A 25,685-nucleotide genomic window follows, 5' to 3' on the forward strand; every position below is an offset into this window, starting at 1 on the left:
AAACTGAATAACAAGCAGTTGTATCATTGTAAAATCCAGGACATAACTGTGCAACTTCTGTTAGCAAAGACAACTGGGTCACCAACAATCATAATTGATTATCCATGTTGAGTTCACTGGTAGGCTTATGCTGTTTGTTTTCTTCTGGATGTGATAGGAGGCTGAAAAATCAGGACATTGTTCCCAAATATCTCTGTTTCTGCCCCTCCAGACTACAGATTCTCATTCTTTTTCTTCAGATTCTCATTCTGAAGAAAAAAAGATGGGATAAATAATTCCAAATTACTTAGATAATGACTAGAATTTCTTCTCCAAGTAAACCACTAACATTGAAATATTACAATTAACAATGTGTTTTATAAAGTGTTGCTTATTCCACTGGGATCTTGAACTCTATTAAACTTTAAATAGCTGACTAATTTTCAATTTGAATAGAATAACAGCCAACATAATTCCTGCAAATGAGTTCCTCCACAAGGTTAAAGCTCACCATTCTTCCAGTTCCATTCAGGTGAATCTTCTCGATGTGATCATAGTAGGCATCGCACCAGTACATGGTGCTGCTGCCGTAGTCCAGCGTCAGGCCGTTGGGCCACAGCATGTTGGAGGTGACAAAAATACGGCGATTGGATCCGTCCATCCAGGCTGTCTCTATCCGCCCTATGCTGTCATTGACCTCATCCTCTTCCCAGTCTGTCCAGTACATCCAGCTGCCGTACAAAGAGAGATGCAAACAAACAAAACAATTATTGCACCAATAAACTTGTATAATGAGGCGTAGCTTTAGTTCAGAGGGACCTATTTGTCATGCAGCAACAGTCGTACACCATAACCAAATTACAATATCTCATGTTCAAACTAAGAAGTCCAGAGCTGAGCTGTCTGCTCCTTATTCATCTCTACATTTACTATTTGAAGTCCAGTGGTTGTCCTTGTCACTCCCCCCACCAGCATCCTCCTGCTTTGATTTCTTATCAGTCAATACACATGTAACAACACATTTCTGCAGACTTCTCTCAAAATGCCAAATTTATTGTGTGCTTTGTTCTGCACATCCCTGGAAAAACATGAGTGTGGTCCCATACTGATTTTCTCCCACTGCTCCTTTTCCAACCTGCATTTCCAAATACGCAACGTTTAAGCTTTAGTTCAGAAACCACTTTTACATCATGAAAAGAGTTTTGCTGCCTCAACTGGGATCCAGATCTCTCAAAAAAACATCCCTTCAACACAACATTATGCTGAGGCTCATCAAGTTAAGGTGCTGCTTGGCTGCACACTGAGCCAGCTTTAGATGTGTCCAGCTTGGTGCCACCAAATGGTTTAAACCAAACCAAAACTGTGTTAAGTGCTTAAAATGCGCATGACACAGGGAATGTCCTAGAAGTGCAGCTCTATTTATACACAATCCCATGAGATCACGTTTAAGTCCCATATTCACCAACAAAAAAATAACTTATCAGTGTATCTTGTGTATGCTGAGACTGCAACTCTCAGTGGGACAATGGTATTTGAAACATGACTGGGCGCACACTTTGATGCGATCTGTTCTCTGGTAACCATGCCCGGGGGATTTGCTCTGTCTGAGTGTTGCGGACTGAACCATGTGGCCCCCTGTCTCTCATCAATGACAGAGGGCTGGCTAAGGAAAGATGTAACGGAATGCGATATGGAGGTGAATGAAGACTCACTCTACGAGTAATCTTTACAACCTCATGAATCGTTCAGTGGTGCGCCATACTCACATGCACTCACACATGTCAACGTGCACAGACACCATATCAGATGGGCTGATAGACACAATGCAGTTGCACGGTCATAGTAAGAATGTGAATAATATTTTTTTCTGAATATCAAATACTGTAATATAACATAATCCATGCCCCAAAATCGTGTCAAGCACTGCAATGTCAAATAAGAGATTATTATTTACACTGTAAACAAGTACATTTTCAAGATGGGCCCCAGTAAAGATTGAGTTGATAGTGTACGACCTTTACTTGTACAGTTAATATTTTGTAGGTTATATTGTTTATGTAGTTTTCAACGGAAGATTGGTAAGAAATTAAAGATAACAGCCTCTCAAAAATAAATATTTACATTTTTTCTTAAGGTATAAAAATGTGTATATTTTGGGGTTTTAGACTGTTGGTTGGACAAAACAAGACATGCAAAGACATCACCTTGATTCATTTTTTTCAAATATTTCTGCCAAAAAATGCCAAATTGAAATATAAAAATAGCATTATAAATAATATTTTTTGTTTGTTTGTTTCCTCCTAATTTCAATTCAATTTAATGCATTATTGTCCCTAATATTAAAATTAATTTAATTGATAACCCAAATTAGAATTTAAATACATTATTAAATTTAAGTAGGCTACAGGTTGCTGTAATAATAATAATAATTTTTGTCATGCATCTGTTGAACCTGATTTAACTGAACTCTGAGCTCTCCAGATTTACTTTGTAATTGATGCTGTTTTTCTGTGCAGCCAAAGACAATTTCCCACATTGTGGAATCAATAAATTAAAAATGCTCTGACATTGCTACAAAGCTGTCACAAAGATCATCCAGAGATGAGCAAAGCTGAGTAAAGCATCGCTCCTGTCAAGTGGTATTTGTGAGATGATTTTTTTTTATGTGAATATATGTATGAGGCTCCTAATGCAGCGAGATAGAGGGGTCGGACACAGTTAAGTTGACACTAGTAGTCCTTATCATGTCAACACAGACTGAAGATAGCAAACGGAGCAGAAAATTAGGTCACAAGAATGCATTCAAGAAATATGTAGGAGGGTTGCATCCATTTCACCTGAAGTCACCAGATAGAGATCAACGGACCGTCGCGTTCAGGCTGAATACTCCCTCAGAAGCCCCGAAGTAGCTTTTCTAATGATTTGTATGATTCAGGAAGGGAGTCTAAACAGAGGCCAGCACGCTTGTCCTCTATTATTTTATTTAAAATCACTGTGTTGCATCAGCACCAAGAACGTCAATTTCCTTCAATATCCAGTCTGCCCCTCTGTGACTTGTATGTGACTTCAATATGAATGGTTGAATCAGTGCCGTGATTAGGATGGACAACAAGACACAAAACTAGAAAAATGACAAACAGCAGATTGAATTGTCATTTAGGACATAAAGATATATAGATGCTACAGACGAGTGGAAAGAAAATAAATCAGAACTAACTTGGCTTAGTGTATGTGCCGTCAGTATAGCAGTGAAACAGCAGAGTATAGGAAAATGTTCAGAACAACCCCGTTGAGGCTTGGAAACTAATCTCTGACTGCAATGGATTTGGTGTGTGTTAATACTATTTAAGCCCCAAAGTGTTAATCCTTTAGATCCTTAAGACACTCAATGAATTTTTACAGCATCTTCTCTATATGCTAATTACCATCTCTGCTGGTGGGATCCTCCATAAATACGTTTGTACAGGAAGACTGCGGAGATGATTCATGAGCACTACAGAGAAACAGCTATCAAACAGGTTAACTGCTAAGCTCATAGCTGTGCTTCAGGTTCAGGGAACAACAGATCGCTCCAGGTTCTCTCAGTTTAACCATGCTGGTGTAATAACATCTAGGCCTATACATTTTATTTTGAAATATATTTGAATCATTAGTCACTGATGTTTGTTAAAAAATGTGCATCCATATCCATGTATAGAAAAAAAGAGTACAGTGGTCTTTGGATCTGGCAGACAATAACAACACTACCCTTTTTTACCCCCTCCATGTGTATGGGTGATGAATCCCTACATTAGTGTGTTAGGTGAAACATTTTTCATGTTTAAAGGTTCAGTGTGTAGAATTTAGTGACATCTACAGGTGCAGTTGTATGTTGCAGCTGAATGCTCCAAATCTCACCCTCCCCTTCCCAACATGAAAGAGAAACTGTGGTGAACTTCAGTTGTCATGAAAACTCAAAAGGTTTTAGTTTGTCCCCACTATGTAAATAAAAGGTATTTACATATAAAAGGCCCATTCTAGGGTAAATAAAACAATAATTCATAAAATTAGATAAAACACACCAGTGAAAACATCACTGGGATCATGGCAGAAATTGAACATAGAATAATCCCATTCACCTAAATCTTACACACTGAACCTTTAACTTCAAAATTCTAAATAAAAAAAAATTATTTAGTTAATTCTTCCAGCTCCATATACTATCAAAGCTATACCTGCTTCAAAACTAAAACAAGACATGCTTTTTTAACCTTTCTCCAATATCACCCATGCACAGCCTGGCCAGATCTCGTCCATTTTATTCATTCTCGTACTTTAACCCACAGCAATACACGTTACAAGCATTTTTGCTTCAAATAGATATTGCCTTCTGGCCACAGGACTTTTAGAATGTCTCTTTCATTCATGGTGTTTTTTTTCTCCCTTTCCCTGACCTGTTTAGAGGGTCAACCACGATAGCCCGTGGGTGCGACATATTCCCTTCCAGTAGAGTCTTTCTGGTCTGTGAGGCTCTCTCCAGCCTGGCAACGCTGATCGTCTTCCTGTAGCCATCGTTGGTCCAGTACAAGTTCTTCCCGATCCAGTCCACTGAGATTCCCTCAACGTTGTCGAGATCTTCAACAGAATCAGCAGCACAGAATTCAACCGGATCATTATCATTATCATTATTATTATCATCACCTGATGGCATTCACTTTATTTAACACTGAGTTATATGGAGCTTGATAATGTTGGTTGCATAAATAATACAGAACTCAAATTTGGCAACAGAAATGGCATTTGTCAGTTTAGTAAAACAAATTAAAGACAAACGTATACTTAACTTAAATTATATAATTAAATAGGAGTATGGCAAATGAAACCTTACACTATAGACTCACTATTCTAAGATATCACAGGAGGCATAATTTATTTCAGTGTATTGCTGCTCTTACTATAAAACAGCATCTAAACCTACCATCTTTGAGTATTGTCTCTCTGCTGCTTCCATCTATTTTTTGTCGCCCAATCAGGAAACTTGTGGTGTCAGCAAAGTAGATGTGTCCCAGTTCTGCGTGGTAGTCGATGGCTCGAGGGTTGACCAGGTCCTGGATTGGCACAATGTGCTCATCGCTGGACTTGATGTTCATATCTAGGCCGCGGATCACCCCAGGACGCCCCTTGCCGTAGAACAGGAAAAGATCGCTTTTGGGCTCTACAAAGCAAGAAAGGACCGTTTTTACTGTTATTGTCAATTAATTGGCCTAATTCATCAATGCTGATCCGAGCATTAAACCCTCTTACCGGCCACATTGTTCTTAAATGTGAGCCAGAGCCAGCACTATCCATTCACCTTAATGGAGCCAGTAATCAGTGCCAATGACTATACTCTGCCCCCTCAATCATGGTCTGGCTACATAGCAGCCTTGACAGTAAAAGAAGGACAATGCTTGAGCAAACACACAATGGCAATACTTACCTTGGCTGTGAACATCGCTTCTGATCTAAAATAACATGGTGTCGTGGTATAAAGGCAAACAGAGACCCAGAAAGCTGATGCAGCTCCTCGGCGGCCCGCCAGCCGCTCAGGGGGCTGTACGTTCTCGAACCCTTTGGGATCCTCTGGAGAGCCAAGAGCAGGAATGAAGGAGGGCTTCCAGTGAGAGAAGCAGACCTCTCTTCGCTCTCAGCCCCTACCCAGGAGACTGGGATGCTGGGGGTGAGGACCACACATGCCTCACTTCAATTTATCATTTTGTGAGGGAGAGACCAACTACCCAAGAGACAATTAAACATTGCAAGAGACCCAGATATCAAACCCCGCCGTGACTGCTGTAAGAAGAAGCACTACCATTTAGCACTGAATCTCATTATGCTTTGGGAGAGAGAAACCGCGAGCGAGAGAGAGATAGCTGGTGTCATCAGAACATCTCTGAGAGGGGAATAAATCAAATCTGTCATGCCAAGTCTCCCAGTGCTTCGTTACCCCGATCGAAACATGGTGGGCCCTCTGATTGTGTCATCCATTTGATCCTATGCTTTTATTGTCAACTACACAATGTCCAGCAATGGATCAGGACAGACAACAAATCCAGACAAACTTAAAACCTCATTATGACAATAATCAATCAGGATCTCAACAGGTCGATAGCGGAATGTCGCTTTCAAATGGTTTGTGTCCAGCAGCGCTGATCTTTATCACTGTCAGTCTCAGGCTGATGTATGTTTGGCACACCCGCAGCTCTAATATGACACATGACCTTTATAGGCACATATCAAAGAGAGCATTGATGCATAAAGTCCTATTCAGGCATATGTCACGATTCTTATTCATGAACAGAGGCCGGGCACAATTCTTTAGATGAGAATTTTCATGGAAGAAACACAACCGCTTTTACAGATATGTACTAAAGTACGCAATGATGTACCTTATTTACTCCCAAGGCAAAATACATGCATGTACTGACTTTTGCAGGTCTGTCCATCAGAGCCCAGGCTGTAGCCAGTTCGACAGCGGCAGGATCTGGATTTGTAGCTGCCGCTCAGAAGGCATATATGGGAGCATCCACCTGGCTTTCCGTATGAATCTATTTCACATGCATGACTCCTGACTGTGGACGAAAACATAGGGGACAGAAAAATCATTGTAAACTATCACTTCCATCATCTGTCTGCACTAAGACAGACTCCAGTTTGTGAGTCATAATGTGAGGTAATATACATAATGTGACCTATATAGAATTGTTTCTTTACCTCTCGGCTGAGTGAGTTTGTGGTAAATCCGGAGCCCTCTGGTATTCCCCAGGGTGGCAAGTGTTGTGCTCTCTGCTGTGATGTTGAACCTGTGGATCTGCAGCAGATCCACAGAGGAACTCCCTTTGGAAGGGTCAGAGTGGGTAGCATAGAGGAAGTCCTCAAACACAGCTAGTGCATAAATGTATGACACCTGAAAAATAAGAGAGATCCATGGTGATTTTTATTTTTTTTTTTGCTTTATCCCTGAAGCCAAAAATAAGTAAAACCTCAAGAGGAATAGAAAGAAAAGAATAACAAAAAATAAATTAATGAGAGGACTTTTATCTAGCAACACGCAGCAAGCATGCAGAGAGGGGGGGTGGGGCTGTCTGTACATTTGGCTACCCACACAGGGTCAAAAGCTGGACTCCACGGGGGAAGCCACTGGCCCTGACAACACAGCCTCCATGCTACATTTAGCAGCCTGACCCACACACAAAGCGACATGGCTGGATGAGCTGTATTCACAAGAAGTAAACTCTGAGCTCACTGGGTGACACCTTAACACGAGGTGCACCAAGAAACATGCGTCAGAATAAATAAATAAATTACTTTAAAAAAAAATCACAAACCACTCAACCATCTCTCCCTGTGGAATTAGCCTCAGCACTCTACTGTAACACTGTAACTTTCCAGACAATACACTTAAAAGGACCTTTACCTGCAGCACATGTAATGCATACTACAGTGGTACATGCTGGTTTGAACATAATGACAGAATCGACCAATCAGGATCAGCCGCATCAGAGGAAAGTTGAAGAAAGAGGAGCTGTGGTAGACGAGAACTTAAGTTAAACTGAAATAGACTCCTCTGCTATAGTGATGTGTTGAAGCACAAGAGTGAACGTTGTGCAAAATGATTTGCAAGCATGACTCAACAGTGACGAGGAACGCATGTAGGATATTTAGAGAGTTGAGGATGTCGAGGATGAGGAGTTGATGATTAATTTAGAGTGAGGAAATTAACCCAAATGTGAGGAAGGTAAGTAATTCATCTAGAATATAACAAGTTTTAATGGAAAAGCCCTTTAAACATGAAAAAACAATATAACTGAAATTAATCTATGATGATTTTCTTTTGACATTTTGAATGATAAGGAGAAAAGTAAAAAAAAAAAAACGTTAATGTCAAGAGGATCCTCCAATAAGGTGAAAAACTAACAGAGATGGGAATTAGAACACCAAGAACACCTGCATACAAAACAACTCATTTGAAATTTACTTTTTTTCTTCATCTATGAATGTTGAATATCTAGTCCAATTTTTTTAAAAGGGTTATTTTAATGAATAGTCATAATGTGTGATGAAAGGCCTCAAAAGTGTTCCACAGAAGAGAAACTTGATATGCTCATTTAGAAGAAAGCCTCACATGTGCCTCAGCTCCTTCAAGTTAATAAACCAGCTATTCCCCTTTCAATAGACCTTCTCTATTAAAATGAAGGCTGAATTATAACAGAAGTTGAACACGGAAACCCCCTCTCATGTCACAGTCTCTTAAAGTCTCTGAAATCAAGAGGGAGACAGTGCTAATAAAAGCAGCAAATTGTCAATTCAGATTCCCTTTGACATTTGTCCACATTGTGGAGCCTGTGGAGGAAAAAAAAAAAAAACACTTTTAGGGGAATGCGATACTCACTTGACTCCCATGGATTACGGTGTGCCTATTCCGGCCGTCATAATCCACCACATCGATGTAATCCAGGTAGGCGTCCGCCCAGTACACCAGCTTTTTGACCAAGTCTAATGCCACAGCAGTGGGCTGCTCAATTTTATAATCCACTAGCCGGGTCCGGTTGGTCCCATCCATGTTGCAGCGCTCCACTTTTGCCACATTCCCATAATCAGTGAAGAAGAGCATTCTGCAGACGGAGGAGTCATAAAATGATTATGTACATCAGGATGTTTAGCAGAGTCTCATTCCATCCTCCCGTATATTTCTTCTACATACATAAATCACAAGCACAGCATGCACAGGCATTTGCATTGACACTGTGTGACTGACCTTCACTAAGACACAATGACATTTGAATATATAGCCTCACATGACCTGTGAACACTGATCATCCAATCATAGCTCTGTAAACAGGCATGATTTTGTCCACATGTTGAAGGAGTGTGTATATAAATCTAGTGGGACTCTAGTCAAGAGCTAGAGGTGGGGTATTCTTTCACACAAGGGGGCGACACCAACAAACCCGGCTAACTAGCTTACTAGCAGTGGCCAATAAAAATTGCATACTTTTTGTGAGGTTACAGGTTAAATGAAGGTACATTATCAGGTGTGAATGATGCTTTACCCCCATATCATGTGGAGTGTTACAACAAGAAGTACTTGAGCCTACGTCCTAGACAACATAGCTGAAGATATCACCAGCCATGCTCCCTGCGTTTACCAGTAATATCAGCTACTCCACAGATCCTTTCCTGCTAAATTTAAAATGAAATCTGCTTTTACAAACAATATGAACAATAAACTATAAATATAACCTCTCTCTTGCATGGACAATTATGAGAGGGAAGCCTCCAAACATGTTTAGTTAAAAGTCTGACATTATTATATATTTAATTATTATTATAGGACTAATTAGCAGTAAACTGCAATAGAAAAACAATTATATATATTTTTTTCAACTGCTGAAGTTGCAGACATCTTTTTCCATCTTTTCTTTTTTAAATCTGGGAGCTGTTTCCCTTTGTCGTTAAGCATGATAAAGTATAATAAACCTTGAATTATTATGTTTTTAACCAACAGTGGAGCTATTTATTATCTTATTTAGCTGGTGAAGCCTGTTTTTTTCTAATTCTGTCTACGATGAGGGGCCTATTTATAAATTTGACTTTAAATCTGTAAACTAAAGCTGCTTTTTAGACATGTACTGAATTCAGGACAATCTCTCTTATCTTTCACTAGCTAGCCCCCTATAAACAGAATAATGTCCGAATAAGCCCATGTGGCAATACAGCAGGATATTATTCGGAAGATCCACTGATGCGGTGATTACGTTTTTCTAACACTTGATGACAGCGAAACTGAAAAAAAAAAAAAAAAATGTCAGGGTGTAAAATACAAGCTAGACACTTAGAAGACCTTTTGGGCGATAAGGGTCGACATATGTGTTCCTGTGCTGTAAAAAATCCTGCCTCCAGCATAGTTCACCATCCTTCGCTCCGGAGATTTTTCTGTTGTTCTGAACGCATCTGACCGAAGAATCTCCAGCTAAGTAGAAAATACAAACCCTATGCAGACCTTTTTGCCTGAAAACAGCTTAAAAGTGGCTTAAAACCAGAGAAACAGAGAAGCACAGCACATGTCTTTTATATTAAGGAAGTAATGCAAATTGAAAATAACCAAGATGAGTAATACTTTTGGTTATCCTTGTTTTTTGTTTTTATTTCACGAAACCCAAACTTGCAACTGCACTAAAGTCCAAACTAACATTTGAGAGAGGAGAAGCTTGAACACAGCTGCATAAACTCTTGCCTCACATTTTCTGCCAAATAATAGATACACACCTACAATGACCCCACTACAAATGACTTGCTTCTCAGAAACCAGGCACCAATTTTACTTAAAAATGAGCCCTCACACAATGGTGTGGTTTTAGCACCTTTCAAATTATTCTAATGACGATAGTTTTGGGCTTTAAAAAAAGTCTTAATTCGTGAAAGTCTCCCCAAATACAGATGAATAAATTGCTTTCAGTCCATTCATTCTCTGCCTGACCAGCACAACATGAAAGGGAACCGCAAGAACCAAAGGTGTGGATGATGACAAATGTCAACCAATCTAAGAAAATCTTAAAAATACTTTTCCTTCAATGTGAGTAATGAATGATGAGGTGTGCTTCATAGTTAAATGAAGTCACGTACAGTGCTTCAAGGTAATTTACTTATTCAACACAACTGTTAACAGAATAGCCACAAGCCACGTTAATTCTTAAGGTGATAACGTGTCTTGTGAGTTTTTCTGTTCATGACTCGTTGAAAAAGTATTAAAGTTAAACACAATTCTAAGAATGCCACACATGATCTTAAATGGCTTGTATGTACTAGTGAAGAACATTTGAGATCATTGTCTGTACAAAATTGAATTTCTTTCCATCCAAAGGTTATTGTGATATTTAAACCATGACCCAAGCAGTGGACTGATCATCCAATATTGTCATGCTTCACTGGGCTGCTAGCAGGGCTAAAAACTGTAATTCAGGCAGCATTGCATTTCTTTCTAAATGTTTTTGCTGTTGCAGATTAATTAAATCATTTGTAGGAGATGGCTTCATCTAGGTGTACGAAAGCAACAGCTGAAAACCATGCTACAGGACAGCATGTGGATTATAGAGGTGCTGGCAATAGAAAACTTAATTTAGTATAAATATTAAAGATATACATCCTTATCTTCATCATTTTTTATATTGTATTCTTTAATTGTAAAATTGCAAAAGATTACAACTACAAGCAGACACCTTAAAGCCTTAAACCACTTTCACTGCCATAGTAAAATAATTATTAGATTAAGGATTTTTGCAAAATTGAATTAAGAAACACTCAGCTGAAGCAGCCCGTCATTTTACAGCAGAGATAACGGATTCATATTCTTCAAGAGAAAGAAATGTCTCTATACTGTTTAAAAGTTTGTACTTTCGTTTTCATTTATTGTAAAAGGAATTTCATTTCAGCCTAAAAATGATGTGAACAAAGCAGCTGGAGGAAATTGACTGTTTTCTACCACTGCTGTATGACTGAGACAGAAAGCTACAAGTTACAGAAAACATGACTTTGCAGTATTTATAAATATATATAGCTTTTATTGATTGTAAGTTGTAACACTCTCTACACAATCTTTGGTACCATGCCATCATTTTATCAGGGGTGCTCATTTCCAAAAATCTTACATGGATCTCCTGGTGGCTGCAGAATTTGCGAGTATGGCCTCAGCACCATCCTGATCTCAGAAGGCCATCATTTGTATGCCACGTGGAGGTGCACCTGTTTGGGGAGCTGTGCTCCTTGCTGACGCTGACTTTTTTTTTTTTGCGTAGCCTGATCTGAGGTTCAAAGGGCAGCCCATCTCTCCCCTGACTTGACTCAGGCAGATTAAGTCGGCTTCCCACTGCTCTCTGGCTGAAGCTCATTACCAATGGAAGCTGCTGGAGCTTTGTCCTCGCAGCGCCACAGTGAGACAGCCTGGCCAGTGCCCCATGTTAATTACACTGTATGTGCAGACCCAGCAATTTTGAAATAGTTAAAGAGGCAGTGCACAGTATCTTTACGTTAGTTTAAGGACAATTCAGGTTTAGTGCGATGTTGTTCGGTCCCTGTTGCAAGAAAGAAATTAGGCTAAATACAACACCTGTTTTCCATGAGTTACACCGGCTCCTGTGTCTTTCAGAATTGATTCTCATGTCATCCTTATGGTTTCTGAGGTACTAAGTAGATTGGCTCCTCTGTGCACCACATATTGTCCATCGCTTTATGTCTATTCACACACCCTGAGTTCCTCTGCAGCCTGGTTCTAAATATCCCCAAAATTAACACAAAGAAAATCGGAAATGCTTTTATTGCGCCTGCCTCCAGTGTCTATCAGACAGCAGCATTGCAGGGAAATTTAACGAGACATTTAAAGACATTCTGATGTCATTTTAATCTTATATTGATTTAATGTTCAAGAACCTTAATATGCAATCATTTGTTTATGTTTTTTTGTTGCCGAGTTTTTGCATTTAGCAGTTTTTCTGGAACCGGAATGCTGGGATGTTACAGAATCATTTTTTCTGATCTGCCACCACAGTGGTTGAGGTTTGTTTCGGTTGAGGGGCAAACTTCATTTGTTAGCATTTTGTAAAAGCATGGCTAATGTTAACCAGTATTGACCACTAGTGGGAAAGTGTTTGAGAACAAATGTATCTAGTGTCATAGCCAAAACTTTGCTGTCGTTTCCCACAGCAAAGGGGATTTTATAAGCGTACAGTCCACATCTGACAATCCAGACTAACACCACCGTCACACTTCTTTCTCCCTTGCTCCTGACAGACATGAGTCATAATTCACATGTTCACAAGATGGCCTTGTGAAATGAATCCATCAATCCAAACATTCTTAGTCATACTGCAGTGTTAAAAATCAGTGTATAGTGACCTTCATAAAAAGTGTACTTAATGAAAATGACTAATCTATACCAAATACAAATTATATAAACTCAATTCATGCAAAATATACTGCCCATCATTCCACCGCCAATTTACAAGGTTTAGGTTTTTTTAATGGCATATTTCATCAAAGTGATTATACATTTCAGTCGATGCTTAATTCTCTCATTCTGACAAAAGCCTCAAAGTCTTTATAAAGGAGCCTGTCAATGAGGATCCTGTGTTATAACAGCCGACATTTTCACTGTAAGCTGAAATACTCTCTAATAGCACAGTGTGTGTCATCCCCATGACCGACTCTCACATTCATCACAGCCCGTTTCTCTCATTGCCTCTTTGTCTCCGCCACAGTACACGGTACTCTGATGACACATTATTGACAGATGTACTTATTTTCTTTTCTTATTGTTTTGCATCCTTTAATACGACAAATGACAAAATCATTGTGTAATCTTTTATTCTTCTAGGACATTGTTGTCAGAAACAAACTATTTAAACAAGCTATTTATGACACATTTGTGCAGTTAAGAGAGTTTGCTTGATTCTGGATATTTATATGAACAAGCGTCATAGAAAAAGTAAAGGATACTTTGGACTGTGAAAATGTAATGATGATGACTCCGTGTGACTTTGTTGATCCCCTGATTTTACCTTAAGCTCCAACATGGCGGGAACATTTTTGAGGTTTACAGCTATGAGATGGATTGCAATGAAAACCAGAACAAACATTCATGGCTCCCACAGGAAGAATGGTAATAACTTTGGTGAGGCCTTAATGTTCAATCTAAAACCAACATCAGGCACCATCAGTAAAAACAGCATTTCCTTCACTTGAAAACATATTGTCCTGCAACACAATCCAGGGAGCAAACGTTTTCCAAAAATGTATTTGATAAAACAATTAGTGACATAAAGGGATTTTGTATAAAGATGATTTTCAGCTGACACATGGCATACTGCTCAAATAAAATTATAATTCTTTGTCAAACATGACTTTCAAACATGACATGGCATAAACTAAAATGCAGCTCAATGGAAGCCTCAGTTTTGTAGAAATGTGGGGGGGGGGGGGGGGGGGGGTGGAAACATTGCCAATGAACCATAAAAGACAAATTTATTTTACCATTAAAACCTTTTTTCTGTGTAAAATGCCTTACCTGATAGTATGAGAGGCAGGAAGTCAAATAACAATAAAAATGGATTGCCAAACCAGAGCATATTCTATAAACACCTCCACACGGCGTGCTTCTATAACACCTCCCTGATTTCTTTTGTTTTCACTCCATTGCTCCGGGCTGACAGACCTCTCTCAGGCTGATTTTTATTCCCAGAAACAGAACACAGAAAACAGAAGCAACACTGTCTCTCCAATTAGAGTCAGGAGGAGGCATCGGAAAACGTATATGTCTTACACTGTCAATCAGCCTGCAACCTGCATGCCCAACTCCCTTTTGGGCCAGTGGAGTAGATGTATGATTCCACACTTCTATACAAACAACAGTATAGGCACTTGTATGATTCATGTGTGATTCCATCAAAAACACTGAAAAGACAAGCTGACCTGTGTGAGATCATTCACAGGGAGCCAGCCAAAGCAGATACTCTGACAACAGTATATTTATCATTAACATTAGGCTTTCCAGGGGCTGACCAGCAATGAGAACACAGAGAAGCTGCCGCCCAAATCAATTAATTTCATCAAGGAACCAGCAGCTAATCAGGAAAACCAGCGGCTTGAAAGCAGCTGTTGAATGAAGAGAGTTTATTACCTCCAAAAAATCTACAAAGAATCAGTGTAGTTCAGCTTCAACCTTCAAACAGCAGCAAGATGCTTCCATTATTATTAACGTTTAGAGGTGGATGTTTTCTTTGATACAAGTTCCAGTGCTAATACTGTAGTTTTCAGAACAGTTGAATGATAACACTTTACAGTGTTTTACAATTTCGAAAATCATACAAAAAAGTGTATTATTAAATACTTGATTCAACCCCAAGCTACCTGCTCTTGAGTCATCATGTTATAAAGATTTTCCTCTTCTCTCGCTCACTGGAAAATAAAAGCCCAGAAAAGATTGAGCTGCTGATAATTGCTTCACATTCGGCTACGACTGCTGCACGCAATTCATTCGAATTATTTCGCTGTTTTCCGCAATCACACAGGATGACATAGGAAACTGCCAAGAAACCTACATGCCGTAAATTACCAAATAATAGCCGGCTTTCAATTGACCGCAGGGTCCCCTTTAAATGCTCCGGTGTAGCAAAAAAATAAAAAGTACGACTTGAAATTCAAACTTTCTGTCGTAAAATATGCAGGGGAAAACTCGGGAGAAGCAGCTGCAAGACGTTTTTCTGTTGACCCCAAGAGAGTGAGAGATTGGCTTCAGCGTCTGTCCGAGGAGGACGGCAAAAGAGCCAGGTGCCTGGTGGAGGTAGGAAGAAGGCTAGCGAGGAGCTTGAGATAAACATGCGGGAATGGGTTATCAGCAAAAGGGCACGCCACGAGAGAGTGTCCCACAAAATGATCAGGGCGATGGCGAAACAAATGTACGCCATCGTGAGTCACAGCAGAGATGAGGAGTTTGCCGCGAGTGCTGGTTGGCTAAATCGTTTCCTCCGCCGCAACAACTTGACTTGCAGAAGACATACAACTATTGCCCAGAGGGATTTTGTGAGGAAGAAATTAAACGCCTGTCCCAAACTGCTGCCTGGTCCCAAATAAACGCCTGGTCTGTTAAGTGATTGAAACAAATAAACGCCCCGGCTGTTATTTGGTAATTTACGGTAATACGTTCTGCAACACTGTCAACGTCCATGTGACTGTCGACCACATGCTGGAAATGTCTCAGTTTTCACTGAGCGTGTTGTGGCAATATTTTTTACTTCACAGTTATTTTGTGTGTGTGTGTGTGTGATCTCTGCTGAGACAAAAATCCTGTAATGGAAAGTCCTGCAGGGGAATTTTCTACTGAGGGATGTGGGGTGAAATCAGTGAATACAAATGAATGTCTAGACAGCAGAAGCTGTCAACAGCTATCCACCAAATTACACAGCTCAAAGAGAAAAGGGCTGAGTCGAAGGACGGGGAATCATTTAAATCCCTTCATTGTAACTCACTCATATTCTTCCAGACAAGTCAATTGTTATGCATAGTGATTTTTTTTTCGTCTTCTTCTTCCGTGATTTTTTTTCTGCTTAACAAAAGATGCATGATGATAAATGAGCCTTGCAGGGCTTTCAGAGATGGTGTATTGTGTAGGCTACAGAATACTCACCCCATGAGAGGATCCAGAGCTATTCCTTTAGGATTGAGTAGGTCTAGTTGTAGGATAGTAACACATGTGTCCCCGCCACGGTCACATACAAATATCTTGTCATTTGCCCGGTCGACAAAATAGAAATTTCCCGTCAACCAGTCAATGGCCATCTGCTCCACATCTGTAATGGGACAAGCTTGAGTTAGGATCTTGAACAGCTGGATAAGCTATATATAGATAGAACACACTTTTTCATCAAGTTTTCTGAAAACCAAAAGAAATTTAAAAAAACAATAATTAAACAAATTAGGAAGGCAAAGGCAACAGAGGCTAAGATTTGTCAACTTTTAATTTCTATTCAAGTTGCAAATACATTTGATTGTTCTCTTTTTATAATGCAGCTTGTTAGGATCTTTTAACACATTCAAACTCCAGGGACCACTTTGTAAAGTGGTGTTTCTGTCTTTTTTTTTGTCTTCAAGTCAAGCTGAAATAACCCTAATGACATAATCAGAGTTATTTATAAAACATAAAAAGGCACAGGCGGCAATCAAAAAAGTTCTCGCCATGACAAGTTAATTTATCTTGATGTGTGAAATTGGTGCAGTGGACATTTAAACAACCAAAGTCACTAAGAGTCCTGATTAATTTGAAGGTTGTGCTTACTTTTTCTTCGAAAGAACAAACATCTATAACCTGACTCCTCTGATGCAGGCATTGATTTGTTGTTCCAGTTTTAAACTGTTAAATGACAATGTGTCTGGTATTTGTGAGAATCTGGAAAAGATCAACTGGCTGAAAGGAAGTGAGAGAACTGTAGCTGATGTATGCTGCAACCACGACCTCTGAGTCTAACCTGCCTTCAACCGCACAGATAATGGTGAGGGGGAGGGTGAAAGAGAGAGAGAGAGAGAGAGAGATAAAGCTTGTATTTGAGAGAAAGCACTAGGTGATGTATATCATTATTTGTATATGAAAGTCTTGATGATGCAAGAACAGGTTATTACTCAGAAATGATCATCAGAGTAAATAAAGGATTGTGGGAGAAAAACACATGAAAACGTACGTTGCAGACTTTGTTGTGTTTTGATTTGCTGTTCCCGTGTGAATCCACGCAGATTCCTAGTTTCAGCACAGCGGAGGTGCCCGGAGGACTCTGTCGACAGGACCCAGCACACACTCTCCTGCTTGTGCTTGAAATCCAGCGCCAGAGTTCCATTTGCACTCAAAGACCTCAGGGGCTTGAGGCCTGTTCCATTTAGATGGGTGATGACAATCCGATCCGAGCCACCAATGAGAAGCGCTGGACGGCTGTCACCAGGATCTGGAGTGGAAAATATGGACGCATTATTTTCTTTCTCTATTTCACTATTTTTTTAATCTTGAAACATCAAGAGACCAAAGAGACCTCAAGGAAAAGAGGGAAAGTCATTTCTAAATATGGACTTAAAGAGGAGCTAAAATACTTTTGAGGAACACACAGAAAAAGAAAAATAACAGCAAGAGTGCCACGATTAAAGAATCCTTCACCATTAGAGGTAGAAAACAAGAATAACACAGACACAATAAAATAGAAAATCAGAAAGAAAGGCTGTAACTGATCAGCAGCTTTATGGGCTCAACGGCATGAGGTGCAGGCACAATCTCCAACATGAGGTTAACAACTTCAGAACTTCAGAAGGACACATTCAAGTCAAGGGCCACGCTTGCAATCAGAGTGGGTGGTCCCGTCCTTGAAATGAATGGTTGCGTTGTGTTGTGCACTTCTGGCCGGCATGATGTTGATTTTGGTATAAGGGTAACGATATTTTACATTTCATTTATATTTTTCCTGCTGTAAAAAGTCCAATGAAAGATCAGTATTAATAACAAATGGATCAAGTATTTAGAATCAGAAACCTGATGTAACTTATTGCTCTGTGCAAGAGACCTCCATTGTTGTCCAAATACCATTAGAGCAGATGTACTGGCATTAAATGTTGTTACATGTTTTTATGTGTGGACAATAGTTCAATTTGACATAAATAAGTATTGTAATAAATATTGTGAGGATTAATCTGCAGCTAGAAAGTAGTCCCCTGAAACTGTAGTATTTACCACTTTTTGAAAAATTATTTATCAAGAAGCTACATTGCCTAGATTACTAAATTATCTCTACTTAAAAATAAATAGATATTCCGGACCTTAACTACATCTACATCTTAAGTAGGAACAACTGGCGCTTGGGACTGAGTGCCACAGTTGCACGATATTGAGAGAAAGATGCACGTTCAATCAATATTATAGAATTTGTTATATTAAAAATACATTTGTTAAAAAATGCTCTCTTCTTTTAGTTTGCAGTGGTGGGTCTGCTATTCAGACATTATGTTTCCTGCCATTTAATATATTCTCCAGGAGTCAGATAAATGCATTTGTTTTCAGCATACAATTATCCCTCTGCTCCATAATCTGTAATTTGCTACTTCACATGAGTCAGTGAAGTGCAAAATCAAGAAGACATGAAAACCATCAGTGCAGTCGGATTTGCAAACAAAAGTACAAATAGAATAAAACATTATTACACCTTTCACTTTAGTCTGAGCCAAATGAGAAGAGATTAAATCAGGATGAAATCCCCTCCATGCCTCCAAAATATTGTGCTGTGGAGTTTTAACTTCAATCTTACTCTGAGCACATTAATATGTTTTTCATACCCTGCTGCTCCTCATCTTCTGGCCTCAGAGAGCTCTATTTGAAATTTATATTCATAAGCTTTTTACAACTAATGGTAACCCCATAGTTATCCTCGTACCACTATCGCTCTCTGCTAAATTAATATTAATGCATGTGAGCATTGGGTTCAGTTAAGTTTATGGGTAATCATATTCAGTTTATTCCTGGTAGGACACCAGTCACATTGATTAAAAGCAGCAACAGCGGTGTTCTCCCCAGCTAGGTGTGTTGTGCCTCAGGCTATCTTCAACCCATACCGTATATGCCATTGTGACAACATCCTAAAAAAAAAATCTGTTTGATTTTATGGTTCAATGCAAGACACAAATATATACTGCACGTGGTTAAGATTGCACTCATGGATGGCGGACCACCAAAAACAACACCTCTTTTGGTTGTTTTATTTCTAAGTGGGCTGTTTTACTCATCGGGACAGATTTGTTACAGGCATCAGGCATTAACATAAATCAGAGTGACGCTGGGCATTGTCTCTGCACAAAATACTCCAGACTGCTTCCACTTAAAGACTCGTGCTCATTAATTTTATCATTATCCTGGCCTGACCATGTCTACCCATTCCCATGTGGGTGATAGATGTGGTCACTGCTAAACCACATTAATCTTGGTGAGCGCCATAGCGATTATAAGCTAGAATTCTGCTCTGGCTGAAGAAAACTTGCCTTGTTTATTGTTAGAAATGAAAAATATACATGCACATGAAGTTGTTTCCTGATGAAATTGTGCCGCTCACCTTGTTTGGCTTTGCACGATATCCTGTCAGGCTGTAGGATGTATCCTTCTGTGCAGCTGCATCTGTATGACCCGTAGGTGTTCGTGCAGGTTTGGCTGCATGCGCCATATATGGCACATTCATCATGATCTTATGGAAAAAGGAAGAGAGGCATTTGTAACAAATTAGGTGTGCTCAAACATGACCCAAATACATAAAGTATACTTAATGTGGCCTCACTCTAGAACCTCAGGCATAATTACTTTTATAACCAATGAGGTTTTTTTGGAACTACAGTACCCTATAAACGACTCTTTCTAATGTCTCCCTCAAAACAGGATCAAATTCAGGAAGCACTGCTACTTGTTAAACCTTTTCCTCCAATTATGCAATTTTATGCCATGTCGCTGGTATAAGGTACGTGCAGCATCCAAATAAGACACAACTACAGGCACCTATGACAGCAAAATCATGTCTTCCTCGCTCGCTGTCAGAAACCAGGCCTGTGGCACATAACAAGGGCATGAATAGGAAGAGAAAGAGACTGTGTACTGTGTATGCAATATGTGTGTGTGTTAGGGGTGTAATGCGCTGTACATAAGGCCCTGCCTGCAGACAGATGGTTCTCATATACCCAGCACCTCCCGCTTATTCATCTGAAGGAAGTCTGGGCCGAGGGCAAGAGGAGAGATTGGTGTGTGCGCCGCAGAATCCTACCTCTGCAGCTCGTCCCGTCCTCACCGACCTCAAAGCCGTCAGCGCAGAAACAGAAGGTGCCGTTTCTCGTCATGACGCAGCCGTAGCGGCACCTGAGCTCGTGGCAGGCTGACAGGAGCTCTGCAGGGGAGAAAAGAGGGAGAGTAGAGATTGGAAGAAAAAGGGTAAGAAAGGGTTGGTGGAATGGGAAATTACTTTTTGATTTTTCCTCTTTTCTTGGCTCTTTCAGTCACAACTGCTCCCTTGTCATTTGGCGAAAAAAAGCTGACCACAAGTTCTGAGACCAGGGTTTCTATGTCTCACTTATTCTTTTAAGTAACTTTTCTGTTTTTATGTGTGAAAAGAACTAAAAGAATCGTCATTAAGTTCTCATTTGAGTCTCACATAGCATAGACAGCTGGGGAGTAGAACATCTGATAATATGGACTTAAAACTCATTTCCACCATTTCCACACATTTCCTTGTGAAGTCATCATTTGCCACAATAATTTACCAGCAGCTGATCTCATAAAACACCAACTTCCCGAGTATTTTCTGAATATTGTGATCGGTAAGGACGCCCTGCATAGCACTAATCTAATTCAACAGAAAAAACAATGAACAGAGAACAACTAATTACGGCGTGATGAATGTTCAGCAGAAAAAAAAGGCACAGTGGAAAAAGGCTCAAAACAAAGCTTTAAAAGCACAATGATTGATATAGCACTGCAGAACACTAATTAATGTCAATTTACAGTCTAAAAGATGAGAGCTCGCATTGATTGTCCTTGGTCTTTGCTGTGATAACTAGTTCAAGATGTTATGAAATACTACTGTTGATGGAAGGGGGGAAAAAATCTTGACAGGGTGTATTTAAATCCAACAGCACAATGGGAGCTGAATGACAATCGAAGCTTCAGTTATCATTGCTTTCTGTATTAAAAAAAAACATGGTCTTTTGGTTTTTGATTTTGAGGAGTCGCAATTATGCAAAGTCAGTGGATCAGTCACTTTTAAAACAGCGAGTTATCAGAGGTCTGTTTTTCATTACAGTATCTAAACTTCTCTGCGGTTCACTGACACATTAAGATGGATGGTGCCGGTGGATTGTTTGGAGAGCAATATATGCTGCGGATCTCAGTGAATGTTTGTTGTGGAGCAATACGTCAACCGATAATCATAAAATCGGTTTAATAGCGAGGGGAGATGAGGATATAGCAAAGAAATATGGCGTGTGACTAACAAGCTGAAGCTGGGCATGAAGCATTCTGACAAACGTACATAATCACAACTCCACTTCTTCACGGTTTTTAATCTGTATTAAGATCTGAATGGGCTTTTAATAATTACACAATATAACTGGAGAAATAGTCACAACTATGTGAGTCTAGTGTATACAAAGAGCTGCTATTTAAAACAAAATGGTGCAAAATAATAACCCTGCATCCTTTAACAGTTTCACTGGGGGCTGAGATAAAACTACAGGGCTGAACTTTATGTTCATTTGGTTTCCGAACAGTCCTCAGGGGAGCTGTGACTGACAGAGGGTTGAGTGAACTGAATTTTCATTTTTTTAGGGCTTTTTTTGGAGCAGATGGAGAACAGGGAAACACAGACGTAAGAGCGAGGTAAACTGCAGCAGGCAGTGGTCCTCAATGACCAAGAGGGAGCCTTCTTTACTTCTTCCTTTACTAAATGTTCTCACCAGCTCATAGGGAGAAGATGCTTTTGTGGCAGCAAAGAGCTGAGGCTCAGTACATTCAAAGAGAATCTGGAAGCAAACTCTTGCAGATAGGCACTGCTTTGATGTGCTTAAAGGACGTGCTGTTGACATAAATCATTTTGTGGTTGCTCTATACTTCATTACTCTAGATAATTGCGACTGTCAGGTGGAGGTTTTTGCTATAAGTTAAACGTGCAGGCATTTATCCAAAGTTGCCAAGTGAAGCTGAAACACACTTGGTGGTAGACAAAATAAGTCTCTGCACTAGACAAGGCGTGACACAGAATCATGAGCCCAAAAAAATTATTTTTTTTCACCATACAAAAATATTTCAGTTAAAACATCCATGTATGATTGAATACAGAGAGACATCAAACACAAAAAGTGGGTCCAGAGAAATTGGTTTCTTCTGAAACCCACTGTACACAAATATTTTGCCCATGCAAATTCAAATGAATTCATTCCATTTTTGTGACATTGAAATATAAACCAACATTTTTGTATGAACAATTTTGTGTAAATAAAAAGGGAAATTATTTATCAAAAGGTCTAATTTTTGAGAGCAATTTTCAATCCTGTAAAAACACGCTGTTCATTCTCAGTGTGAAATACCGTAATGGTGTCAAAAGAGCTTGGAGATACATTCCCTGGCCAAATTGTTCTTTCACTGCTTAAACTACCAGAGACCCAAACTGTGCAGAAAATGAAGCTTTCTCACAACGTAGCCTGGAGAGACATGTTTACTCCCACTAACACAGACCTTAAGTTATCACTTGAAGACAAGGTAACATCTTTACAAGATAAAAAAAGTTTTTTTTAAACTACTAAACATGTCAGGAAGGTTAGCACAGGCCTCACAATTTTAAAAAAGGCGATGAAAGAAACTCTCCTTTCAAGGTATCAGGGTTTTTTTTAAGAGTCTAGTTCTTGTTGGACAGCGTGCTGCACTTCTTTAACCCTGTCAACTATACAACTCCTCCCTCTGAAAAACTCTGAGTCAACAGACTGGAGTCATTACAAACATATCAATTTGCACTAAATATCCAATGTACAGTACGCACAATATTGGATATATTTCATATTTTATTCAGTATTTTTATTTTATACTCTATTTTTAATCTTAAGCTATATTTCTACCTTTTACTGTAACTGTAACTATAACAAACACAATTTCCCCCCGGGATCGTTAAAGTATTCTGATTCTGATTCCCCAAATGTCAGTCTTTCACTCAGGCAGTTCAGTGGCACTTTTTTGTGGATGGTGATGGTAAATGTTCATGCTTGTATAGCTATATTTTGTGTATCTATATATCTTGATGACCATGGAAGACTGGGATCGAACATCCGACTATCTTGTTAGAGGACAACCGCTCTACCCCCTCAGCCACAGCCACACCCGGTTTGACGAGAGAAGACAGATGGAGGAAGAAGCCATCTTTTTCATCATGGAAAAACCCTCTCTGAACAGAGGGGGTGTTATAAGACACCAACTTTCAGCCACCTACCTACAATGCTGCAATGCAGCTCAACACCCAGTCACCCCCCAACTCCAGTGACCACATGACTCAGACAGTAGCAGGGTGGGCCTGCAATTTACACGTATCAACAGCCATTCACACGTCGACTCAGGGGACCCCAACGGCCCATAACAGGTGGGGTGGTCAACGACCTGCCTGTTTAACATAACAACTCTCAAAACAGGTACAGACACACAGAGGTTGAATATCTGAACCCCCCCATTAGTCAGTTAGAACTGAAGAAGCCTTTTGGAGGAAACGTCTTCAAGACACACAAGCAAGTGCAGTTGTCTGCGTGCACTTATACAACTTCTGAAGATAATTTGCATTGGCTAACAGGTGTTACAGGAATTGTAATGCTGCCAAATTATGTTTTTTTGGATTGATGAAACATTCAGCTCTTAAGATGTGTTTCAGGAGCTCATTCTGTTACTCTGTTCTTTGATTTAAAGAGAACTGCTTCAATGTGAAAAAGTAAATCTCTTAGATGTACAGGGGAAGCACCCTGCTTAAAAAGAAACACATACATACAAAAACTACACAGGCACTCAGGAATACACAGAATGATTACTTTCTGGCTCGGGATGCATTTTCAGCCCAATTTAACAAGATACCATTAAAGTTTTACCCTCCGAGAATGAAAGTAACAGTCTGTTGGTTCACATTTTTAATGTGCTGACACAATGCAGCGCTGATTATGACATTACATAAAACAAGTGCATCTATTGTGTAGCTTTGAATTACTCTTTACAGGGTTTTTTTAAGTACCTGATTAACTCTGGATCAGAATAAAAGTCTGGGTTCACTCTTTCTATAGAGCCAAGCCGGGTCTGAATCTTAAGGATCACCATATACATTTTCACATCAATGTCCTAGTTTCTGTCATTAGCATGAATTACTATTTTTAAAGTCTGTACCTCCAATCGTGTCACCAGTAATACTACATTTAATAAATTAAGTGTGAGCTTAATATCCCAAGTCACTTCAATCGGACGGACATTTTCTGTTACTATAAGCAACAAGCAAAGAAGCAACAACCTTAATGTCCAGCTAATTCAGATGATAAGCACGTGTTATTTGTGGGTTATATGGAGTGAGATCGTGGCAGACATATTGGGGTGGACTTCAGGCAGCACTCCAGGCAAAATGGAGCGATGAAGTTCTCTAGAGTGAAATGACAAAAACAGCGAATATAATGGCCCATCATGATAGCTGGGGGAAAAAAGGGCCGCAGGTTGAAAATAACCACAATTACATCTAGCTACAAAGAGCCACATGCGATACATTGTCACAGTCTGACATCTTTCTGAGGCATTAGCATTTCAATGGTCTCAGTATAAACAGACTCTCAGGCCTGTCTGACTGCCATACACTTTGAATGCACTGTAAGTCACTCAAACCCAAGAAAAACAATGGTTTGGTGAAAGAACAGGATCCAGACTGGCTGGCTGTTATAGTGGCTTGACAGTGGGGGTGTAACAGAAGTTGCACCCTCTCTGGAAACCTAAAATAAATCTGTAGAATAATTGTAATGAGTTCTCTTATAGATGCAGGACAGGAATTAGCAGGAGGTAGGAAATGTAGGCTAGAAGCTGTGTAATAATGATGTATTATGTATAGTGATGCATGTGTTTCCTCACTTCCTGTTATTGTTTTGCTCTGTGCATAGATCGGGATGGATGCAGCATTGAGAGGTGTTTTACTGCATTTTTGTGTATGCAAATAAAATTTGATTGATACATTTGCCAGTTTAATTACCACTCCAATTCAGATCAAAATACCCTATCTGTATATGTTGCTGCAGTAAATGCCTATGCTACAGTGAAAAGCACTTACAACGTTGCCCTGTTAAGTTATTTGAGGTAGTTTTGAACAATTTTTCAGCCCTTGACAGGTGGGTCAAAAACTGGCGCTGATGCACCCGTCTCTGTTTGCTCGTTCACCGGCTCGAGTGTGGTCCCCATGTGACCTGTGTTTTATTATTATTCATTGCGTGGTACGGGTAACTAGCACTCTTCCCTGTTGTGAAGCAGTGTGCAAAATGATTACATGCTGGGCTGAAGATATTCAAACATAATCCTTATATCAGCTCAAAGACGCCAGATGATCAGCCTTCCCTCTTGGCAAACACAGTGCTGCAGGGATTGT

The 25,685-nt window shown here is 39.7% G+C and overlaps 1 protein-coding gene across 7 annotated transcripts in view; it reads right to left on the minus strand.

Moving 5' to 3' along the window:
* lrp1bb (low density lipoprotein receptor-related protein 1Bb) overlaps positions 1-25,685 on the minus strand; it is a 247,304-nt gene that overhangs the window by 123,277 nt on the left and 98,342 nt on the right. For all 7 annotated transcript variants that reach the window (XR_011244330.1, XM_069533046.1, XM_069533042.1 and 4 more), the window contains 10 exons: positions 20,319-20,438; positions 19,623-19,751; positions 17,223-17,480; positions 16,175-16,337; positions 8,390-8,612; positions 6,712-6,904; positions 6,426-6,569; positions 4,937-5,173; positions 4,413-4,593; positions 491-710 (listed from right to left, as the gene is read on the minus strand). Coding sequence is in view for 6 of the 7 variants with exons in the window: in XM_069533046.1 (XP_069389147.1) it covers positions 491-710; positions 4,413-4,593; positions 4,937-5,173; positions 6,426-6,569; positions 6,712-6,904; positions 8,390-8,612; positions 16,175-16,337; positions 17,223-17,480; positions 19,623-19,751; positions 20,319-20,438 (1,868 nt within the window). In the remaining variant the exon portion in view is untranslated. The remainder of the gene's footprint in view (positions 1-490; positions 711-4,412; positions 4,594-4,936; positions 5,174-6,425; positions 6,570-6,711; positions 6,905-8,389; positions 8,613-16,174; positions 16,338-17,222; positions 17,481-19,622; positions 19,752-20,318; positions 20,439-25,685) is intronic.

The sequence above is a fragment of the Paralichthys olivaceus genome, chromosome 10 (assembly GCF_024713975.1).
Source record: "Paralichthys olivaceus isolate ysfri-2021 chromosome 10, ASM2471397v2, whole genome shotgun sequence".
In the NCBI taxonomy this organism is placed as follows: domain Eukaryota; kingdom Metazoa; phylum Chordata; class Actinopteri; order Pleuronectiformes; family Paralichthyidae; genus Paralichthys; species Paralichthys olivaceus.